The sequence below is a fragment of the Rana temporaria genome, chromosome 13, assembly GCF_905171775.1.
Source record: "Rana temporaria chromosome 13, aRanTem1.1, whole genome shotgun sequence".
Classification (NCBI taxonomy): Eukaryota; Metazoa; Chordata; class Amphibia; order Anura; family Ranidae; genus Rana; species Rana temporaria.
In genome coordinates, this window is record NC_053501.1 from 66,150,750 (window position 1) to 66,171,613 (window position 20,864).

Here is a 20,864-nt window from a genome sequence, read left to right on the forward strand (position 1 = left end):
ATGCATTGTTTAAAATCAGTGGGTATAGGTAAAACCTATTTTTTTTTTTTTTTTTGCACATGTATCTTAAAGCTTGCTACTTACTATTGGCCCTTTGTGATTCTGTGATACTATTCAACAGGAGCTACACAGAAATTGGATTAATATAAACTCAATGAACGTTCTGACTTAAAGCGGTTGTAAACCGCATATATAATTATTTATTTTTTTTTACCTGCAAGGCAAAATGCATAATCAGCTAGTATGCACCGCATAATAGCTGATTATGAAATACTTACCTAAAAACGAGGTGAACAACACTTACCTGGTTCACGCCGAGCGAGATGTCATCTTGCTCCGGCGTGTCTTCCGGGTATCGCCGCTCCAGCGCTGTGATTGGCTGGAGCGGCGCCGCTCCAGCGCTGTGATTGGCTGGAGCGGCGATGACGTCACTCCCGCGCATGCGCGCGGGAGATTTAAAATCGGCAAGGTCCGGCGGCTGCCGGATCTTCCGCCATGGATCCCCCCTGCGCATGCGCCGCCCGCATTGCGAGGGGAATATCTCCTAAACCGTACAGGTTTTGGAGATATTCTTTTTACCTACAGGTAAGCCTTGTTATAGGCTTACCTGTAGGTAAAAGTGCAAATTTAAGGTTTACAACCGCTTTAAAGGAATACTAAAGTCAGGCCTCAAAATTTCAAGTCCTGAGCTACTAGCCAGGCCTTAAGAGTTACTCGCTGCCTGTTGCCCCACCCAAACCCTACCCTGCCCCACCCCTAAACACGCCCTTGTAAATGATCTCATGAAATAACACTGTTAAATGTTTTATTCAGAATTAATGCATGTGCTTCCATACCATTAGACAGGAAAACTCAGTTGGTTAGCGTGTTGGTCGGTAAGTTGAGCAAGGAATTTCTTTTTTTTTCTTTCACCTCCCCCAGTACACCTCTACCTCCAACGCCCCCCCCCCCCCCCAGTACACCTCTACCTCCAACGCCTCCCCCCCCTAGTACACCTCTACCTCCAATGCCTCCCCTCTCCATTACACCTATGTCCCCCCCCCCAATTCTATCATACCTATGCATGGAGGCATCGGTATAATGGATTGGGGGGGGGTTGATAATTCAGACCTATGCTTCCAATTAACCCCCTAATCCAGCACGTATGCACTCAATCCCCCCCCTTACTCCCAGCCAACTTCTTGTTCAATCCCCCAATGCCTCCAGAACATTACAGAGTGTCACATATCATTATCCTGTAGCCACAAGGGTCAGGCATCGGTGCACTCCTTGCATGTGTGGGAGGTGGAGAGGGGCGTTCCCAGACGGCTGGTACACTTATTGCATAGCTGCTAGCCTGTGCAGTGTGGGGATGAGCTAAAGCGGGGCAGTCCTTGGCAGCGCCGGCTGATGCACTTCTTTTCAATTATCTGCTGCTAGCCTGTGAGGGACGAAGATGTGTGGAAGGTGGAAATGGGCGGCGCTGGCTGGTCTATTCCTTGCAAAGATCTGCTTTGCTGCTAGCCTGTGCAGTGCAGGGATGTGTGGGAGGAGGAGAGGGGCTGTCCCAAGCAGCAATATGTGGAAGGTGGAGAGTGGCGGTACTGGCTTGTACACTTCTTGTTAGAGATGGGGGGGGGGGGGGGGGCAGAGATGTGTGGTCCCAGGCAGCTGTACAATGCCCTGTGAGCTGGCCGCACTGCGAGTGTGTGCGCAGCTGGAGGGGAACTGGATACATACCGATAGAGCACAGCCCTGTCCATACTCGCACTGCTCATAAATTTACTCGCCAAATGTGAGCAGGCGAGTGCAATTTTTGAGGGCTGCTAAAGTCACTTTTTCTTTAAATAACAAACATGTTATATACTTGCCTGCTCTGTGCAGTTGTTTTGCACAGAGCAGCCCAGATCCTCCTCTTCTCGGGTCCCTCTTCGGAGCTATTGGCCCCTCCCTCCTGTCGCATACCCCCACAGCAAGCAGCTTGCTTTGGGGGCACCCGAGCTGAGCCACAGCTCCCTGTGTCCATTCAGACACGGCCCCCTGACCCGCCCCACTTTCTCTCCTCATTGGCTAACTGACTTTGACAGCAGCAGGAGACAATGGCGCTGCGCTGCTGTCTCAGTCAATGGGGAGGGGAATCCTGGGAATGCATTAAGATCCAAAAACCTTCTGCCTTTACAACCACTTTAATGTTTACCTAAAAATAAATAGCCCCCCCCAGCCCCTAACTTAAACAAACCTAGAGCTCCCCCATTCAAATGCTTATTTTCCTCTCCCTGACAGTGGTGGCCTCCTCCAATGTTTTACTCTCTTTTGGCCTGAAATCTTCTTCAGTGCTACCCACACCATCACAATGACTTTCCATGGACTTTAATGGAGCTGTAATATTAGTATCTGTAGGTAGCCATATGACCCTGTTCAAGTCTACAGGGAGTCAATGCGCAGAAGGGGCTAGCACAAGAAGCAGGCTACCAATAGAGAGGTAAGTAAGCATCTAGGCGATGATGGGGTTCAAGGCAAAATTGGTTAAGGGGGCGAAAAAAGTAGGCTAGTGGTTTCTTGTTTAAAAGGGGACCTTGCAACTAAAATGCAAGGGCCACTTATTTAATGCTGGACCCATTATAATAATGACAGCGACTTCAACCTCTCCTTTAACTGGGAAATGTAACGATTTCATATTGGCGATGGTCAATGTTGCATTTTAGTACAAGGTCTGGTTTAAAAATACAAGTATACCTTCAAACAAAAACCCACTGACCCACCCTAGGTCCACTTGCAGTACAGTTGTGTTCATCATATATTATTGGCTTTCCTGTGTTGACTGGGGATGCTGTTTTATATACTCGAATCAGAGCATCTGCGGAGTACTGACGGTGGATCATTTAGTGATAATTGTATATTCTAGTAATTCACATTTGAAAAATAAGATAATGTTATTACGTCTAGGTAAAGTCAGTGGGCTTATTGGATGCTGATGTATATGGACCGTCCATTCCCCGAATGATGAATCTGAAGGGAAACCCAGAGGTGAACAGCAGTAAGAACCTTTTTCTATTTGTTTCAGTTACATTAGATGCTATAGGTTCCAAATAATGAGCTTTCCAAATTGCATTGGAGTAATTCTGATTGCAGTGTATTTCCTTTTTTACAGAAAATGTAATGATCCCTCTTGTCAACTATGGGATTAGATGGTAAGAAACTGGAGATGATGCCACATATCTGTGTTATTAGAATTATTCTTTAACCACTTAAAGCAGAGTTCCGGCCACAATTTCACTTTTTAAATATAAATACCCCTGTAATACACAAGCTTAATGTATTCTAGTAAAGTTAGTCTGTAAACTAAGGTCCATTTTGTTAGGTTGTTACAGCATTTAGACACTTTATAAAATGGAAATTTGACTGGGGCCATCTTAAGTGTGGGCATCATGAAGCCAGACTGTATGACTTCCTGGATTTCAGCCTTGCAGATCTCGCACATGCTCAGTGCTGCATAAGCAGTGTAATAGGTTTCAAATCAGGTTTCAGCACCTGTACTGTCCAAGTCACATGATTCTTCGAGACTGGGGAGTGCACAGACTCCTGGAAAGTTACACCCACTACATTCCCAGGAGTCTGTGCGGTGTAGGTTAGGAAGCTTAAGCACCTAGGTGCAGGAAGTGGGAAGATTAACTATTCTGCCTAGCAACAACACTTTGAAGGCATCTAAAAAAAAAAAAAATTTTCTTAAAGGACTAATGACATTTTTTTTAAAACTACTGATGTAATGTTATATTTATGGGTGGAACTCCACTTTAAGGACCCCTCACTGTGTATATATACGTCATTTTTTTAAAGATGGATATCTCGGTAACGGCAGCAGCCGCTGCCACAACCGAGAGAGCCATCTTTTCAGTGAGCGGTCCTCTAAACGATAACGGTGGTCTTCGTGGCGGATTTGCCGCAAGATCACTGTTATCGGCGGCAGGAGAGGGCCCCCCCCCTCCCGCCGCGAGATCACCGTTATCGGCGGCAGGAGAGGAGCCCCCTGTCATGCTTTTTTCTATTACAATGGATGTTTACATTCCTTGTAATAGGAATAAAAGTGACTCATTTTTTATTTTTATTTTTTTAGTGTAAAAAATCATAAAATTTTGAAGCGTGACATGTTTGGTATCATTTTACTCGGCGTAACATTATCTTTCAAAATATTAAAAAAAATAACATACTTTAGTGTTGTCCTATTTTTTTTTATTAAAAAAAGTAAATTTTTCCAAAATAAGTGCGCTTGTAAGGCCGGGTACACACGAACAAACATGTATGGTGAAAGCGGTCCGTCGCACCGTTTTCACCATACATGTCTGCCAGAGAGCTTCTGTACGATGGTTGTACACACCATCGTACAGAAGTCCGCGCGTAAACAATACGCGGGGCGTGTCCGCGGTGTCGCCGCGTCGATGACGCGGTGTCGCCGCGACAATGACGCAGCGACGTGGGCGGCCCGCCTTTAAAATGCTTCCACGCATGCGTCGAAGTCATTCGACGCATGCGAGGGACGGCGGGCGCCTGGACATGTACGGTAGGTCTGTACTGACGACCGTACATGTCCGAGCGGGCAGGATTCCAGCGGACTGTTTTAAAACAAGTCCAGGAATATTTGTCCGCTGGGAAAAGGCCCGGCGGGCAAATGTTTGCTGGAATTCGGCCCGCTCGCGCCCACACACGACCAAACATGTCTGCTGAAACTGGCCTGCGGACCATTTTCAGCAGACATGTTTGGTCGTGAGTACGGGGCCTAAGACCGCTGCACAAATACGGTGTGACAAAAAGTATTGCAATGACCGCCATTTTATTCTGTAGGGTGTTAGAATTTTTTATATATATATATATATATATATATATATATATATATATATATATATATATATATATATATATATATATATATATATATAATAATATAATATAATATAATATAAAATTTAGGGCCAGATTCACAGCGGAGATACGACGGAGTATCTCAGATACTCCGTCGTATCTCTCAGAGTATCTATGCGACTGATTCATAGAATCAGTTACGCATAGATATCCCTAAGATCCGACAGGTGTAATTGTTTTACACTGTCGGATCTTAGGATGCAGTACCGCGGCCGCCGCTGGGGGGAGTTTGCGTCGTAAACCAGCGTCGGGTATGCAAATTAGGAGTTACGGCGATCCACGACGGATTTTCGCGTTCGCTACGTCGCCGCTAGTCTAGTTTCCCATCGCAAAGTTAGTCGATGTTTTTGGTGCCTTAACTTTACACAGCAAACGTATTGCTGTATAAAGTATGGCCGTCGTTCCCGCGTCGAAATTTAATAATTAACGTTGTTTGTGTAAGCCGTCCGGGAATACAGAATTACGCGACGCGCGTCGCCGTTCGAAAAAATGACGTCACTGCGCGCAAAGCACGACGGGAATTTCGAAACGGAGCATGCGCAGTAGGTCTGGCGCGGGAGCGCGCCTAATTTAAATGGCACACACCCATTTAAATTACACGGGCTTACACCGGAGGTCGCCGGCGTAGGTTTTCATTGCAAGTGCTCTGTGAATCAGGCACTTGCGATGAAAACTTGCAGCGGTGTAACGTATCTATGATACGTTACGCCGCCGCAAATTCTACCTGAATCTGGCCCTTTGGTTTTAAGTAATTTTCTAGCAAAAAAAAACAGTTTTAATCTTGTAAACACCAAATCTGAAAAACAGACAAGGTCCTTAAGTGGTTAAACATACTTTGTTTAAAAGCATAGCTCTGTGCTAAATTTTTTCACATAGCGTAGTAAGAGGATCGCATTTGTAAAATGGATTTACCATATAAGATTGCAACCCGATTCATTAATAATTTCCTCAACTGTTTAGAATCGGTACGGTCTTCACTAATTCTAAGCTGTTAGTATGTTTGAAATTGTTGAAAGTTGATTGGCAGATTTAGTAAATTGTACTAAATGAGGATGTTGATTTACACTTTTATGTGCCTCATTCTGTTGTAAAGTTGATAAATCTCCCTCTGTCTTCACTTATCTTAAGGGGTTCCAATCAAGACCAATCCCTCAGATGTTCAGACAAGCTTTCAGTGATACCTGTACATATTCCTATGAATATTCTAATAGGTAGTGACACTAGTGACTGCATCACTTTTACTGTGATGGATTTGCCATGAAAAAATGTAGAAGTCAATTTATCGGGTAATATTTGAAGCTTGGCCTGATTTGGATTGCAATGTCTAGGCAAGAAATCTGCTTTCTAAAAACGGACTCTTGGCAGGAGGGTTGCATATTGTATCACCATAATTTTTTTTTTTAAACTGAGAAATTTTACTAAGTTTTTATTAGAGCTGTGGAAATTAAAGATTAATTCCTTGATTCATCGTTAATTTTTTTGATAGATCAAAATTCTTTTGATCGGTACTAGTGGTGCAACGGATCGTAAATAATCCGTGATCCGAACGGGTTAACGATATGCGGATCAGCACACCACGTGATCCGCGGAGCTCTGCTGCTGCCTCAGCCATAGGAAAGGCCACGGCTTTAGCGTAGCTCCCGGAGCAGCCGACGGCAGCCTAGGTGAACCTAGAGCGGCGCACTGATGTCATCAACCCGGCCTTAACTGCTCGTGTTCGGCCGGCTTCTCTAGTGCTTGCTTAGTCTTACCAATCTTCCTATACAGTGAGGGAGATGTGGACCATATTACAGTGGGAGAAATGTCTGTGGATATTACAGTGGGGACTATATATGGTATAATGCAGGGTTTGACAAATTTGCTTGGAATCTAGGAGCCAGCTAAAAAAGTTAGGAGCAAGAAAACGCGCCCCGTCCCGCCAAGCTTGCGCGCAGAAGCGAACGCATACGTGAGTAGCGCCCGCATATGTAAACGGTATTCAAACCACACAAATGAGGTATCGCCGCGATTGGTAGAGTGAGAGCAATAATTTTGGCCCTAGACCTCCTCTGTAACTCAAAACATGCAACCTGTAGAATTTTTTTAAACGTCGCCTATGGAGATTTTAAAGGGTAAACGTTTGTTGCCATTCAACCTGTCCGGCTATCCCCTACTCTTGCTACCTTCAGGCGATCCCTGAAAACTCACCTCTTCAGGGAAGCCTATCACGTCTCCAACTAATCTTTTACCACTTCCATCAGCTCATTCCCCACAATTACAACCTTTTGTACCACCTGCCCCATCCTATTAGATTGTAAGCTTTTCTGAGCAGGGCCCTCTTAATCCTCTTGTATTTTATTGTTATGTAACTGTTTTGTCTCCCTTTATATTGTAAAGTGCTGCGTAAACTGTTGGCGCTATATAAATCCTGTATAATAAAAAATAATAATTCCACGAGCGGACGCAATTTTGAAGCGTGACACGTTGGGTATCAGTTTACTCGGCGTAGCATTACAGTCACTCTCTATCTGATCATTTGGTTAATTGCCTATTCTGTTACAGATGTACTATACTTCATATACTATATATGTCCCATTGATGCCTGGGCTTCCTGTACAGGAGATTCCACTGCATTTTCTATTCTACTTTCCATAGTCAGCTACCTAGGAGTCCCACCGAACCCCTCTACCAGTTCTCTACATGTATATGTATAGTGGATTGCAAATTTTCACCCAGAAAAGTAATTTACTCTATTGGACAACCCAGTGAGCAATGCATGGATGGGGGGAAACTCTGGTTTGATTTTACTGCAGGGTTAGAGCAGGTTCATTTAGAATGGACAAATAAATAACAGTAGCTTAAAAAAAACTGTACCTTTTCAGTTCTACTTTAAATGATCCCCACTAAGGATGCCTACCCTGCTCTTCTGAGATCATGGCTGTGCAACCTGCTGAATACTGCACAACTGCCATTCCGGTAGTCTCAAAGCTGGTCTCTGTTTCTTCTTAACACGAATGTTCCCCCAGAGCTCACTGCTCATTCTTTCAAAGTGTAAACCTTCACGCACGCAGGGGAGATGGGGGCGCATGGAGACACAGGTAATGTCACTGTTTTCTTCCCCTGATGACAGTCTTCACTGTGTTCCATGGTATATCTAATACCTTGGAAATTCTTTTGTACCCTTTGCCTGACTGATAACCTTTAACAATAAGATCGCTCTGATGCTTTGGAAGCTCTCTGCATACCATTGCTTTTATTGGAGGATGTGACCAAGACCCCTTTCACGCTACCGACACCCATAGTCCTTTTTTTGTCCAAAAGAAAGCTCTATTTGTGGGGAAAAAAGGACATACATTTTGTTGGGGTTGGTGTTGCGCGACCACGCAATTGTCAGTTAAAGAAATGCAGTGCCATATTGCAAAAAATGGCCTGGTCAGGAAGGGGACAAATTCTTCCGGGCTGAAGTGGTTAAATGTAAGGACTTCTTATTGCTGGTAGTTAGAATCTTTAATATTTGCAAACAAACTTAAAGGTTCCTATTTAGAACAATAAGGTGTCAGGTTAGTAAAAAAGCAATATCGGAACCAACTCAATCATACAGTTTGTAGTGTACATAGATTTTTAAAACAATGGGATAAAGTAATATTCCTGAACTTTGTTTTATCTCATGGTTACTGTGAAATTGTGTGAATGCATCAATGCAGTGCATGTTATCTTGGCTTCAGAGCTTGGATTCATTGAATGAGTTTACCAAAAATGTAAATAAAGTTTTGCAGAATATACAGCCTATGCTACATAACTAAGCTTCATTTCATGCTGAATAAACTAAATTACTAATGTATCCTAAATGGAAAACTATCTTTTGGATATATTTTTACTCCAAAAGCATTTTATTAAATAAATTTGATAAAAAATTAAAAATCCACCCTGTCCCTAGAGACTGTCATGTTATCAGAACTTAAAATAAAAGTGGGGAGTGACGAGCGCAATCAAATGCACTAAAGAGTGAACAACGGTGAACACTAATTGGGACAAATAAATATAAACCAAGTGATAAAATGTGAATGGTATTCAAAAATATTAAATCAAAGTTGGAACGAGCGTGTCAAAACTAATCCAAACGTGAAACTAAATAATGCTGGCTAGTGAAATGACATGTGCCAGATAATAAAACACACACATAAGTTCCCAATGAAAGTCCAGTCAAAAACAGCTGTCAAATGAAGGTAATCAAATTGCAACACGCATAAGCTTCACAGATGTGTCTTCCTAAATGGTGGGCTCACAGAGCGCTTACCTCCCGCTTGTAAGTCAATCGCCTGAAATAATTGCAACCTAACTTGATAGAGACTGCGGCGTCCTGACGGCTGTACCTTTGAATCCTGGTCTTCAGCAAAATGGAGACTCGCCGTGGGATGCAGACATTAGCAAGGGGAAAACAAAAAAGTGGAGGCTTCCATCGTGAAGTACTTCAAACAGGGGGGTTTATTAAAGAATAAAAACTGCTTACAAGCATAAGATATCAAAACGCGGGTAACAAACGGTTCCGGTCGGACGGGGTTCTGCGTCACATCCGGTCACGTCTAGCTGTCCTTACGCGTTACGTCATGTCACGTGACTTCATCAGAGGATTCTGATAGGCTAGGAGGTTTTTCTTTATAAATACTACTGAGCGGCAATGGAACAGCGGCCATCTTGGAGACTTAATGTCTCCTCATGCAGCTGCGGCCATTTTAATAGTGGGAATACATATGGGCAAAAAAACAAAATAGGTTTAGATTGATCCACCTTCACGGCGGAAACCAAAAAATGAAGGGGTAAATAAATAGAGTCCTAAAAAGGTACCTATTAATTCAATCAATCATAATGCAAAATAGAAGAATTTACATGAACAACTTGGTTGAAGTACCGGTGTACGGGTACATTTTATCATAGTTTTCTGCCATATTACCAGGGACTTCCACATTTCCAAAGACCACCATGAAACCAGACTGTCATCTTACAAGGATCCACCAAGAGCATGGCTGTCCTTTTCCCCATATGTACCCTGCTACTCTGCGCCTGCTTTGTAAATTAAGCTGATTGATCCATTTCACATGACTGGCATGTAGAACTTTTATTTTCTTACATCTCTGGGTGGTTCCAAATGGAAACCGGCATACAGGAAGCATTCAGACATGTAAGCAAATCAGTCCTTTGTGCAGGTCATAAGAAGAGGAGCACTTAGTTTGATCCAGAGGCTAAAACTTGTCTATGTTGATGTAACAGAATTGTAGAACCACTGTTGGATTAGCAATTTAAAGCTTAAACAAATATGTATGGTATCTGATATTTAGGTAAAATATGGTGGGTGTGGTGTGGGTTTTTTTTTTTTTTGGTGTGTGTTGTGTTTTTATTTTACTTTTTGCCTTTTTTGTAATTTTGGTCTAGATCTTATTGATGGTTTTTCTTCAGGAAGTGATTTGAGATGAATGATTACTTTTTAATGAGCAGTTTGAATCCTATTTGGAATCTGCTAATAACGGCAACATTTTATTGATCTGTAAACCAGAAAACCCTGAATAGGAACAGGCACCTAATACCTGTAATTATGGTGCATGTGTCTGTATTTTAGTCACTATAGTTAGTTGAGCACAAAGAAACCATAATCTCTACAGCTGTACTATAATCTTTGTTTTTCTGACATATTTTATCATGCAGTACAGCCTGTCTGGTTTGTCCACAGTTTGAAAGCGGAACATGACACCAAGGTGTAATTAAAAACCTATTCAACAACAAATTCTAGCTGGAAAAGAGTTTTAGCCCAGGTTCGCATTGATGCGATTTGTCATGTCAAATCGCATGCCAAATCGGCGGCTATTGCCGGCAATAGCGCCATTCGATTCGATTCGACATTGATGCGACATTGACTTTGCGCGCCACACCGATTCCCAAAAGTAGTTTCTGTACTACTTTTGGTAACTTTAGGTGCGATTTTTTTTTTTTTTTTTTCCCCAATAGACCTCTGTGCAGGAACCCGCACATAAGTCTCTGAAATCGCCCCCAAAGTTGGGCTGACATGTGGGTATTGTGGCAGCAGGCAGGTTAAATTCCCTGGTTGCATCCAGGATGCAATGTATATATAACCTAGGTTCAGGCTTTATGCCAGTTTATACCTCCTAGGGGGAGTGCTGGGAGGACTTGATGAGCCCAGCTGAATTAGGTGGGCTCGTTAGGTCCTCTACAAAAACTCCCAGCATGCAGAGAGATATGCTCCAACCTGGAACCAGACCTGTGTGAATAGTCTGGTGGAGTGTTCTGATTCCGGTGAGACAAAGCCTGTGTGGCTACTACTACCGAGACTCTAAACCGCAGGGAGTTAGGGACTGGGGCAGCACCAGGCTGTACCCAGGGGTGAGTTAGGGACACTGATGTGTTTAGTGAGCGGTCAAGTGACCAGGGTTTCTTTTTGTATTTCTTTTTTCCCGAGGCGTCTTTCAGGACAGCACCTTGAGATATGGTGACTCCTCCCACTCCATCAGGAAACACCTTCTTTCCAATCTTTTAAAAGGGAGGTCCCTCCTTGTACCAGTCAGTTTTTGTGTTTCCTCCTCCGGAGGGGGCATCTTCTTAGGAGGGAGTCTGATATCTCAGGGAGCTCCTGAAAGGCGGACTCTTTTTTTTTTTTTTTGTACTCCTACCTTTCTTTTTCTTTCAGCGGCGTTTCGTCACGGAGACTGTCCGCTCTCCTGTGCCACCCGCGCGGCGGTGAGGGTATTCAGGCTCCTCTCTTCCCCGTGCTCAGTGGAGCCAGCAAATCTGGGGCCTGGCATTCGATTCCTCGCGTGTGCGCGGGGCGCCGCCATTTTGGCGGAGCCAGGCTCCGGAGACGCGCGTCACTTCCGGCGTGCCGGCAGGAGGGGCAGGGCGGACGCTGGGGCCTATTTCCGCTTCCTGGTCCGGCGCAGCGGCGCTTTAGGAGTCCAGGAAGCGCTACACATGCCACAGGAGTAGCGCTGTCGTTTCTGCTATGGAGAACGCAGAAGATGCAGCGAGTGGAACAGGCATTGGCACCAGCAGGACCTCGGCGGGAAGCAGTAACGCGAGTCTGTCTTCCTTAGGGGTGAGGGGGTCTTATTTTCTCTCTCTCGGTCTCCTAATTTTTTCCCCCCAGTGGCATGGGGGCCTGTCAGGACGCAGGTAGTGGTCACTTTCCTTCCTGGCGCACCTGGTGAATGGGGGGGGTTCCTTTTTTTGTCTGAGACCGGGTCTCATTCTGGACCCCTTTATTGTTTTTTCTTCTCGCCCGTTTCCTTAGGTCAAGTCGGATACTAAGAGAAGGTGTCCTGCGTGCAGGACTAAATTAGGGGAGGACTGGAAGAAACCTTGGTGCAAAGCATGCATCGTAGTACAGGAAGAGTCAGCTTCTATTAGAGAGGAGTTAGTCTCTTCCGTTAAAAGCGAGTTACTGGCCTCATTCCAGTCAGTTAGGGGATCCCTAGCTTCTACCCCCTCTACTCAGCCGTCCACCTCTCAGTCTTCCCAGGAGGTGGTAGTATTATCTTCTGGGCCCTCGGTCTTCGAGGAGGTATCTTTAGGGCAACCTCAGGGCCCCTCTAGTGGGGAATCGGAGACTGAGGAGGAAATGGGGTCTTCCGCAAAGTTTAAGCTTTCCTTAGAGGAGGTGGACAATCTCCTCAAAGCCATTTACGCTACCTTAGGACTTGGTGAGGAGAAGAAGGACCTAAGTTTGCACGATCGAATGTATGCTGGTCTCTGCGAGCCCAAGGGTAGTACCTTCCTGGTACATTCAGTTATTTCTGAAACTATTCTACGGGAATGGCAGGAGCCAGAGAAAAAAAACTTTTTTTCCAAGTCCCACAAGAGACGCTTTCCTTTTGGAGAGGATCCATCAGCTATCTGGAACAAAGTTCCAAAGCTGGACGCAGCCTTTTCGCAGGTCTCGCACTCCACGGACTTGTCCTTTGAGGACATGGGTCTGCTCAAAGATCCTATGGATAAGCGTATGGATCTTCTCCTTAAGAAAGCCTGGCAGTCTATTTTGATCAATCTGAAACCAGCCATGGCTACCACTTGCGTGGCTCGTAACCTGGAATATTGGGTGGATCAGCTTAAAGCACATATTGAGGCAGATTCCCCGAAACAGGATATTTTGGATTCCTTTTCCACCATAGCTGCAGCAGTTGCCTATATGGCAGATGCCTCGGCCGAGGCGATTAAATTTTCTGCCAGGTCCGCAGCCTTAGCCAACGCAGCCAGGAGGGCCCTGTGGCTCAAAACCTGGCCAGGAGACGCAGCGTCCAAAAGTAAATTATGTGGAATCCCGTTCACGGGAGACCTACTGTTCGGCCCTGAACTAGATAGTATCCTGGACAGGACGGCAGATAAGAAAAAGGCTTTTCCAGTAAAAGCGAAAAATCCCCCCCCATAGCGTTTTTTTCGGGCCCATAAGCAGCAAAATAAGGGTAAAGGACCACAGGGAAAGAGGGGTTGGTCAGCGCAGAAGGGTAAAGGTAAGGGAGTCCTTTTCAATCCCCCTGCGCAAACCAGCAAGCCGCAATGACTCAGCCCCAAGGGTAGGCGGAAGGTTGGAAAATTTCCTTCCGCAGTGGTCGGCAGTGTCAGACAACCAGTACATTCTGACCACTATCGCCCAGGGTTACACTATAGAGTTCTCGGAGGCCCCACCAACAAGATTTTTGGTAACTCAGACCCCAAGAGATCCAGTAAAGGCATTGGCTTTAAAGTCCTCCCTGTCGGAGCTTCGACAGCAGGGAGTATTAATCCAGGTTCCTCTGGTAGACCAGGGCAGGGGGTTTTACTCTCATGTCTTCCTAATAAGAAAGCCCACAGGAAAATTCAGGCTAATCCTGAACTTAAAACCTCTAAACAGATGTGTAAGGTACAGAAGATTCAAGATGGATTCGATATTTTCCATCAGGAATCTTCTGACGCCAGGTTGCTTCATGGCATCGATAGACCTGAGGGACGCGTACTTACACATTCCTATATCCCCAAAGTCGCAGAGGTTTCTCAGGCTAGCTGTAGAGTTGGAGGGCACAGTGCAGCATTTCCAATACAGGGCCCTCCCCTTCGGGCTCTCATCATCACCCAGGATTTTCACCAAGGTGCTGGCAGAGGCCTTAGCGCCTCTGCGTCTTCAGGGGATACAGGTCATCCCCTACCTGGACGACCTCCTCTTCTTTGCCCCCTCGAAAGAGAGGTTGTTGGCAGATCTGTCTCGGGCACGAAGTCACTTGGAATCCCTGGGCTGGATCTTAAATCTTCAGAAGTCCGCCCTAGTACCCGCACAGGAAATTCGTTTTCTGGGATTCCAGGTGAATTCACAATGCTGGAGAATATTTCTCCCTTTGGAAAAGACAACCAAGGTCTTAGATTCCGTTCGGTTGTTGCAGGCCCACCAGACACTAACCGTCAGGCAGGTTATGGCAGCGCTGGGAGTCTTGACTTCCACCATGCCAGCCGTCCAGTGGGCGAGATTGCATTTCAGACCCCTGCAGGCTTTTTTGTTAGGAGCATGGGATCACAAGCCCAATTCCCTGGACTCCCAGGTGAAGATTCCAGCCAGTGTAAAGAGATCCCTATACTGGTGGAAAAATCAGAGAGTGCTTGTGGAAGGTCTGGAATGGTTCTTCCCAGTGGAAAAGAGGCTTACCACGGATGCCAGCGCCTGGGGATGGGGAGCCCACTTAGACGAAAGGTTCACTCAGGGAAATTGGCAAAAGGAGGAATCCCTGCGTTCCTCAAATTGGAGGGAACTGAAAGCAGTCGCCCTGGCCCTAGTGGGCTTTGCTCCACACCTACGGGGTCGCCATGTTCAGATTTTGACAGACAACTCCACGGTGGTAGCCTACTTAAACAGGCAGGGGGGTACGAGAAGCCGGATGCTTCAGTCCCTTACCACAGAAATCCTGCTCTGGGTAGAAAGCAACTTACTTTCCCTGACGGCCCTACATCTGAAAGGATCACTAAACCGGGTGGCGGACTTTCTAAGCAGACACCAGATTCGGGAATCAGAGTGGTCCCTGAATCCAGAGGTTTTCCTACAGATCGCCGACAGATGGGGTCTGCCAGAGGTGGACTTGTTCGCCTCGAAGGAGAACTCCCAGGTAGGAAAGTTCTTTTCTCTGAGCCAGGGGGATGGCTCCCTAGGGGTGGATGCTCTGGCGAATCCCTGGGAATTTCGCCTTTGCTTTGCCTTCCCCCCGTTTCAGCTAATTCCCTTGGTTCTGAGAAAGGTCCAGAAGGAAAGGGTCCCGGTCATCCTCATCGCCCCGTTTTGGCCCAGAAGAGCATGGTTCGCGACGCTCCTAACGATGGCAGCCGAACCTTGTTGGCACCTGCCCCTCAGGCGGGATCTTCTAGCACAGGGCCCGGTCTCTCACCCGGAAGTGGCACGACTTTCCTTGGCAGCGTGGCTTCTGAGAGAGAAATCTTAAAGAAGGGGTTTTCTGACCGTCTAGTTTCCACCTTACTTAACAGCAGGAAAAAAGTGACCCGAGCTATCTATGCCAAGGTTTGGAAGGTCTTTTCCACATGGTGTAGCTCAGCGGGCCAGGACCCTAGGGATTTAAGTTCCATCTTGGAGTTTTTACAGGAAGGGGCAGATAAAGGCTTAGCTATCAGTACCCTAAAGGTGCAGGTCTCCGCACTCGCAGTGTTCTTGGAGAGGTCTGTGGCCACAGAACCCTTAGTGGGTAGGTTTTTTAGGTCTCTCACGAGATCCAGACCACTACGGTTACAGGGGTTCCCGAAGTGGGAGCTCTCAGTGGTACTTAGATCCCTGGCAAACAAGCCATTTGAACCCTTAGGGGAAGCATCGCTTAGGAATGTTACCCTAAAAACGTTGTTTTTGATCGCTATTACCTCGGCACGTAGGATCAGCGAATTACAGGCCCTGTCTATTAAGGAGCCTTATTTATGTTTATTTACGGATAGGGTAGTGCTTAAAACTGACCCTAAATTTTTGCCAAAGGTAGCTTCTAAGGCAAATCGTTTACAGGACATTGTCCTTCCCAGCTTTTGTTCTAGTCCTTCGGGAGAGAAGGAATTATTTTTTCACATGTTGGATGTCAGACGGACTTTATTAGGTTATTTGGAGATAACAGGTCCGTTCAGACGCTCGGATGCCTTATTTGTCCTCTTTGGGGGTATCAAAAAGGGCCAACAGGCATCTAAGGGGACCCTAGCTAGGTGGCTAAAGCTGGCTATCCGGGAGGCTTATTTACAGGCAGACCTGACCCCACCAGAAGGGGTTAATGCCCATTCAACCAGAGCTCTTGCAACTTCATGGGCAGAAAGAGCTGGTGCCACGCCAGAGCAAATCTGCAGGGCAGCGACGTGGACAAGTTTTCACACGTTTGTGCGACATTATAGATTGGACCTCACCTCGGCCAGTGATCAGGCATTTGGCAGGAAGGTCTTACAAGCTGTCGTCCCGCCCTAAGGTAGTAAGTCTCTGTTATCCTCTCAAGGTGCTGTCCTGAAAGACGCCTCGGGAAAATTCAAGTTAGTCTTACCGGTAACTTGTTTTCCAGAAGTCTTTCAGGACAGCAACGACCCGCCCTATGAGTGTTAAATGAACTATGCTGTGACTAACGTATGTGTTTATGTGTTCCAGCCGGGGCCGGAGGTTTTTCTCTATTACAACTGACTGGTACAAGGAGGGACCTCCCTTTTAAAAGATTGGAAAGAAGGTGTTTCCTGATGGAGTGGGAGGAGTCACCATATCTCAAGGTGCTGTCCTGAAAGACTTCTGGAAAACAAGTTACCGGTAAGACTAACTTGAATTATTTCTTTCACATTTATTTTTGTATATAGCTAAAATAAAAACCGAACCTCTTTTGTTTTTCTTCTACCACCGTCTGCTGTGCCTAATTGTTTTTGTGTGCTGAACCCATCCAGGGGGCCACACACACCCGCTGCCGGGATAACCCCCTCACAGTATGAAATCGTACGAGTTCAGCTGAACTCGCACAATTTTAATCCCACAGAAGTGTGAACCTAGGCTTAAAGCTTCATACTTTCTCAACAGCTTTTGTGAACTATAAAGTTACTAAACGGTTACATTTGATGCAGCTGTGAATGTTAGCCTTGGCTCTAATGCACAGGGCTCGATCAAGATCGGGCGCGGGTAAGTATAAGGGGGGTCTGGGCAGGAATCTGCTTGCAGAGGGTTTGTAACCTTGATGCATAGAACTTCTGCATTTAGAACTACTTTTAGGCCCCTTTCACACTAGGGCGTCCGCGGCCTCTGCACCATTTTTAGTGGCACTTTACCGTTTAACCACTGCTACCGGACGAAAAAGGGTTAAAACCACCTGCAAAACACCCCTGCAGAGGCGCTTTGCTGGCGGTATGCCCGCGCTTCCCATTTATTTCAATGGGCAGGAGCGGTGGAGGAGAGGTAAACACACACCGCTCCTTCACTGCACCAAAGATGCTACTAGCAGGGCTTTCTCACTGGAGAGACAGCAGCGGCTGTTTTTAGGGCGCTTTGCAGGCGCTATTTTGTAAGTGCCCCAGTGTGAAAGGGGTCTTAAGGAAGGTACAGAAGGTGGAAGCATTTACAATCTGTTTGGGTATAGGGGAGCATACTGTCTAATGGGTATGATGGAGGATACAGATGGCACAAGAGCTTACGATCTATTATGATACAAGGAAGAATACAGTAAATGATAGAGCTTACTATCTAATAGGATACAACACAGGATATCGAAAGCAAATGAGCTTACATTCCATTAGGTAATAAGGAAAGGATACACAAGGTGGAAGAGTCTATAGCCAGGGTTCTGCCAGCGTGTAGTGAAGGTTACTTGAGAGAAGGTTTCCAGAGCTGTTAATTTGCCTTGGGCCTTGGAGGTCTTGATCAGCTCTGAGTAAGGTACCCTGATGTGTGCAATCCTAACACTTTCCTACTAGTAGATTTTTGAACAAACGTTCATATGGATATTTTTTTTTACGAACATTCAAACAAAAATTCGCACAAAAATTCTCTGTACTTTTGATGACTGGACAAATGTTATTCAGGTACATACATTGTTAGATATTTGGACGTTCGAGGAAACATTTTCCATTCTGCTCCTTCTAGTTTTCTCATCACTGCGATCAAAAATGAATGTCGATTTGACCCCACCTATGATTAAAAAAATCAGAAGAAAACTCTTGGGCCTCGTACACACCACAGGACATGTGTCCGCGGACCGTTTTCATCGGACATGTCCGCTCGGAGATTTCAGGTCTGATGGCTGTACACACCATCAAACCGAAATCCCCACGGACAGAGAACGCGGTGACGTAGACAACACTGACGTTCTCTATCGCGCGAGTTCAATGCTTCCACGCATGCGTCGAATCAATTTGACGCATGCGCGGGATTTCGGTCCGCCGGTTAGACGTACTAACCAGCGGACATTACTGACGGACAGCTCTCCAGCGGACAAGTTTCTTAGCATGCTAAGAAACTTTTGTCCGCTGGAAATCTGTCCGCTAGCCTGTACACACGATCGGATCTGTCCTCTAAAACTGGTCCGCGGACCAGTTTCAGCGGACATGTCCGGTCGTGTGTACGAGGCCTTAAAGTAAAACATTTGTAATGACTTTCTACTAGTGTATGGCCAGTTCATGAAGTACATTTATTTATTTTTTTCTGGATTCTTCCTTCTTCCTTTTTTGCTGAGAGTCGCTTATCACTGTTTGTCCAATAAACATATAAATAAACCTGTTCAGTCGTAGATAAAAACACAGATTCATGATCAAGTACAAATTGAAATGTTCCCACATATTTGCTAAACAGATGCACTCAATATGAGCATAGCCAAATCAAACACTGTACATAATCTGACTCACCAATGTATTACAATGTATTCACAAGAATGATTCATTAGTGCTGTATCTAAGTATGTGTCAATGGAAGCCCAAAGCTACACAGTCTGATGATTCCTTTGTGTGTGTCCATGCCAGCATGTCAATGGGATTCCTGGTAGAGGAGACGGCTCCGATTGTGTGGAGAGGCTTGATGGTTATGTCCGCAATAGAGCGGTTACTAAGGCAGGTGAGAATCAATGATAATAAAGTTCTAAAGACCACCAGTTGAAGGTTTCACCGGCACAATAAAGTAATTACTGTATCATTTTTTCATTTTACAGGTAGACTGGGGGGAATTGGATTACCTGGTTATAGACATGCCACCTGGAACTGGAGATGTACAGCTGTCTATATCTCAGAACATCCCAATCTCTGGTATGAATCGGACAAAATGCTTGATTCCCCCACCAACACAGTGTTGATGCGGAAATTCCTCAGCTGAGCCATGCTATTCACGCGGTAGGGGGGTGGGAGATGCAGTCCCCGCCAGGAGAAGACCGTGATTATTAGTAGTGGCTATACCAGCAACTAGCAGTAATCCCAAGTAAAATCCGGTAGGCTGGTTAAAACCAAAGTTGATCAATTAACTTGGATACATTCTGCCTGCCCATACATGGTTCGAATCTCGACCGATAGCTGCTGAACTGGAGATTTCATTAGGAAGTGAGACAAAATTTCTTTTAAGTCAGGGAAATCCTCTCTGACCGTTTTTACCACAATAAGTGAAAAAATTGCATTTTCTCCCTCGTCTTCCAGGACGGCACGCTGAGAGTAGACTGGCCACCTGACAGGAAACACAATCAAAAAAAGAGGTTAAAAGGCCCCACCCTTCCCGTGTGCCTCAGTTTCTGATTGTGTTTCCCCTACAGCGAAACAGTTTTTTATTTTTCACCTGACCTAAGGCCTGGGGCTGGTGGTCCCCCCCCGGAGTCTAGACCACAGGTACTGGGTGCTTTTGGGTCCGGTCAAGGTGCTTTGCACCTTCCCGGGGGGGTGTCCCTTCTTTATGGTCCAGGGAGGCTGAAAGTGCTAACTGAGAAGAGTGCCTCCCTGGACGCCAGAGCCTCCTAGCTAGCAGGGCTTTCCTAGTGCTCTGAGGCGGCCGTTCCTCTCTCTCCCCCCCCCCCCCCCCCCGTCTTCCCTCCTACCTTACAGGGAGACTTCCCTCTCTGCAGCGTGGTGTCGGCTGGGCTGGGCGCCGCTCCGAGCGGCGCCATCACTTGCTGGGCGCGTATTGATGACACGCACGACGTCGTGACGTCACTCCGCCCCTCCAAGATGGCGGCCTCCACCGACGGATGCCGCATTTCGCTGCAGAGCACAGCAGAGGCAGAGCAACACGCAGCCGGGGAGAGAGAAGGGCCGGGCGCCCTCATCATGGAGGATCGTCTGACAGACCTGGCTGCTGAGGAGTCCACCCGGGGTGAGTCCTCCTTGTGTTCGGGGGGGGGGAATGGCTGCACTGCCCCCCCCCTTGTTGTAAAACCTCAGCTGTGAGAGTATGTTGCTAATGGGCCTTTCTATTTTTACATTATGTTTTAGGAGAGGACCCTTCTGCCCAGGGGGAAGCCAGTAGATCTACTAAGCCCCCTAAAAAAATTAAGAGATGTGGGAATTGTAATGATAAACTCCCGACAGACTATAACAAGCCCTTTTGCTCCAAGTGTATCCTTAAACTAGCTGGGAAAGAGACCTCGCAAATCATGAAGGATTTTCTTTCTGTGCAGTCGGAAATGCTTGCCACTCTCAAAGATTTTAAATCCTCCTTGAAAAGTAGGGAGTCTGATCCCTCTGTGCCTGGTCCTTCGTCCCAGGAGGGGTCCACTTCTGCGCAGCTGGGTTCCCGCCAGCGAACAAGGAAGGCTCCTTCCTCTGACTCCGAGGATTCTGAGGTTACTCTTCAGGACGAGGGCCTGGCGGAAAGCCAGGCGGAGGAAGAGGACGAGGATGCCAGGTCAGGAAAATATATATTTTCCGCGGATGATATGGAGGGTCTTCTCGCAGCCATTTACGCCTCTGAGCAGATCCAACATCCAGCGGAGCAGGTTTCAGCCCAGGACAGGATGTATTTGGGTTTAATTAAGCCTCAGTCTAAGACTATC

General features: G+C 46.2%; 1 protein-coding gene across 2 annotated transcripts in view; it reads left to right on the top strand.

Moving 5' to 3' along the window:
- NUBPL (nucleotide binding protein like) overlaps positions 1-20,864 on the top strand; it is an 86,938-nt gene that overhangs the window by 20,605 nt on the left and 45,469 nt on the right. For both annotated transcript variants that reach the window (XM_040332290.1, XM_040332291.1), the window contains exons 4-7: positions 2,926-3,016; positions 3,131-3,170; positions 18,859-18,949; positions 19,044-19,137. In XM_040332290.1, coding sequence (XP_040188224.1) covers positions 2,926-3,016; positions 3,131-3,170; positions 18,859-18,949; positions 19,044-19,137 — 316 coding nt within the window. The remainder of the gene's footprint in view (positions 1-2,925; positions 3,017-3,130; positions 3,171-18,858; positions 18,950-19,043; positions 19,138-20,864) is intronic.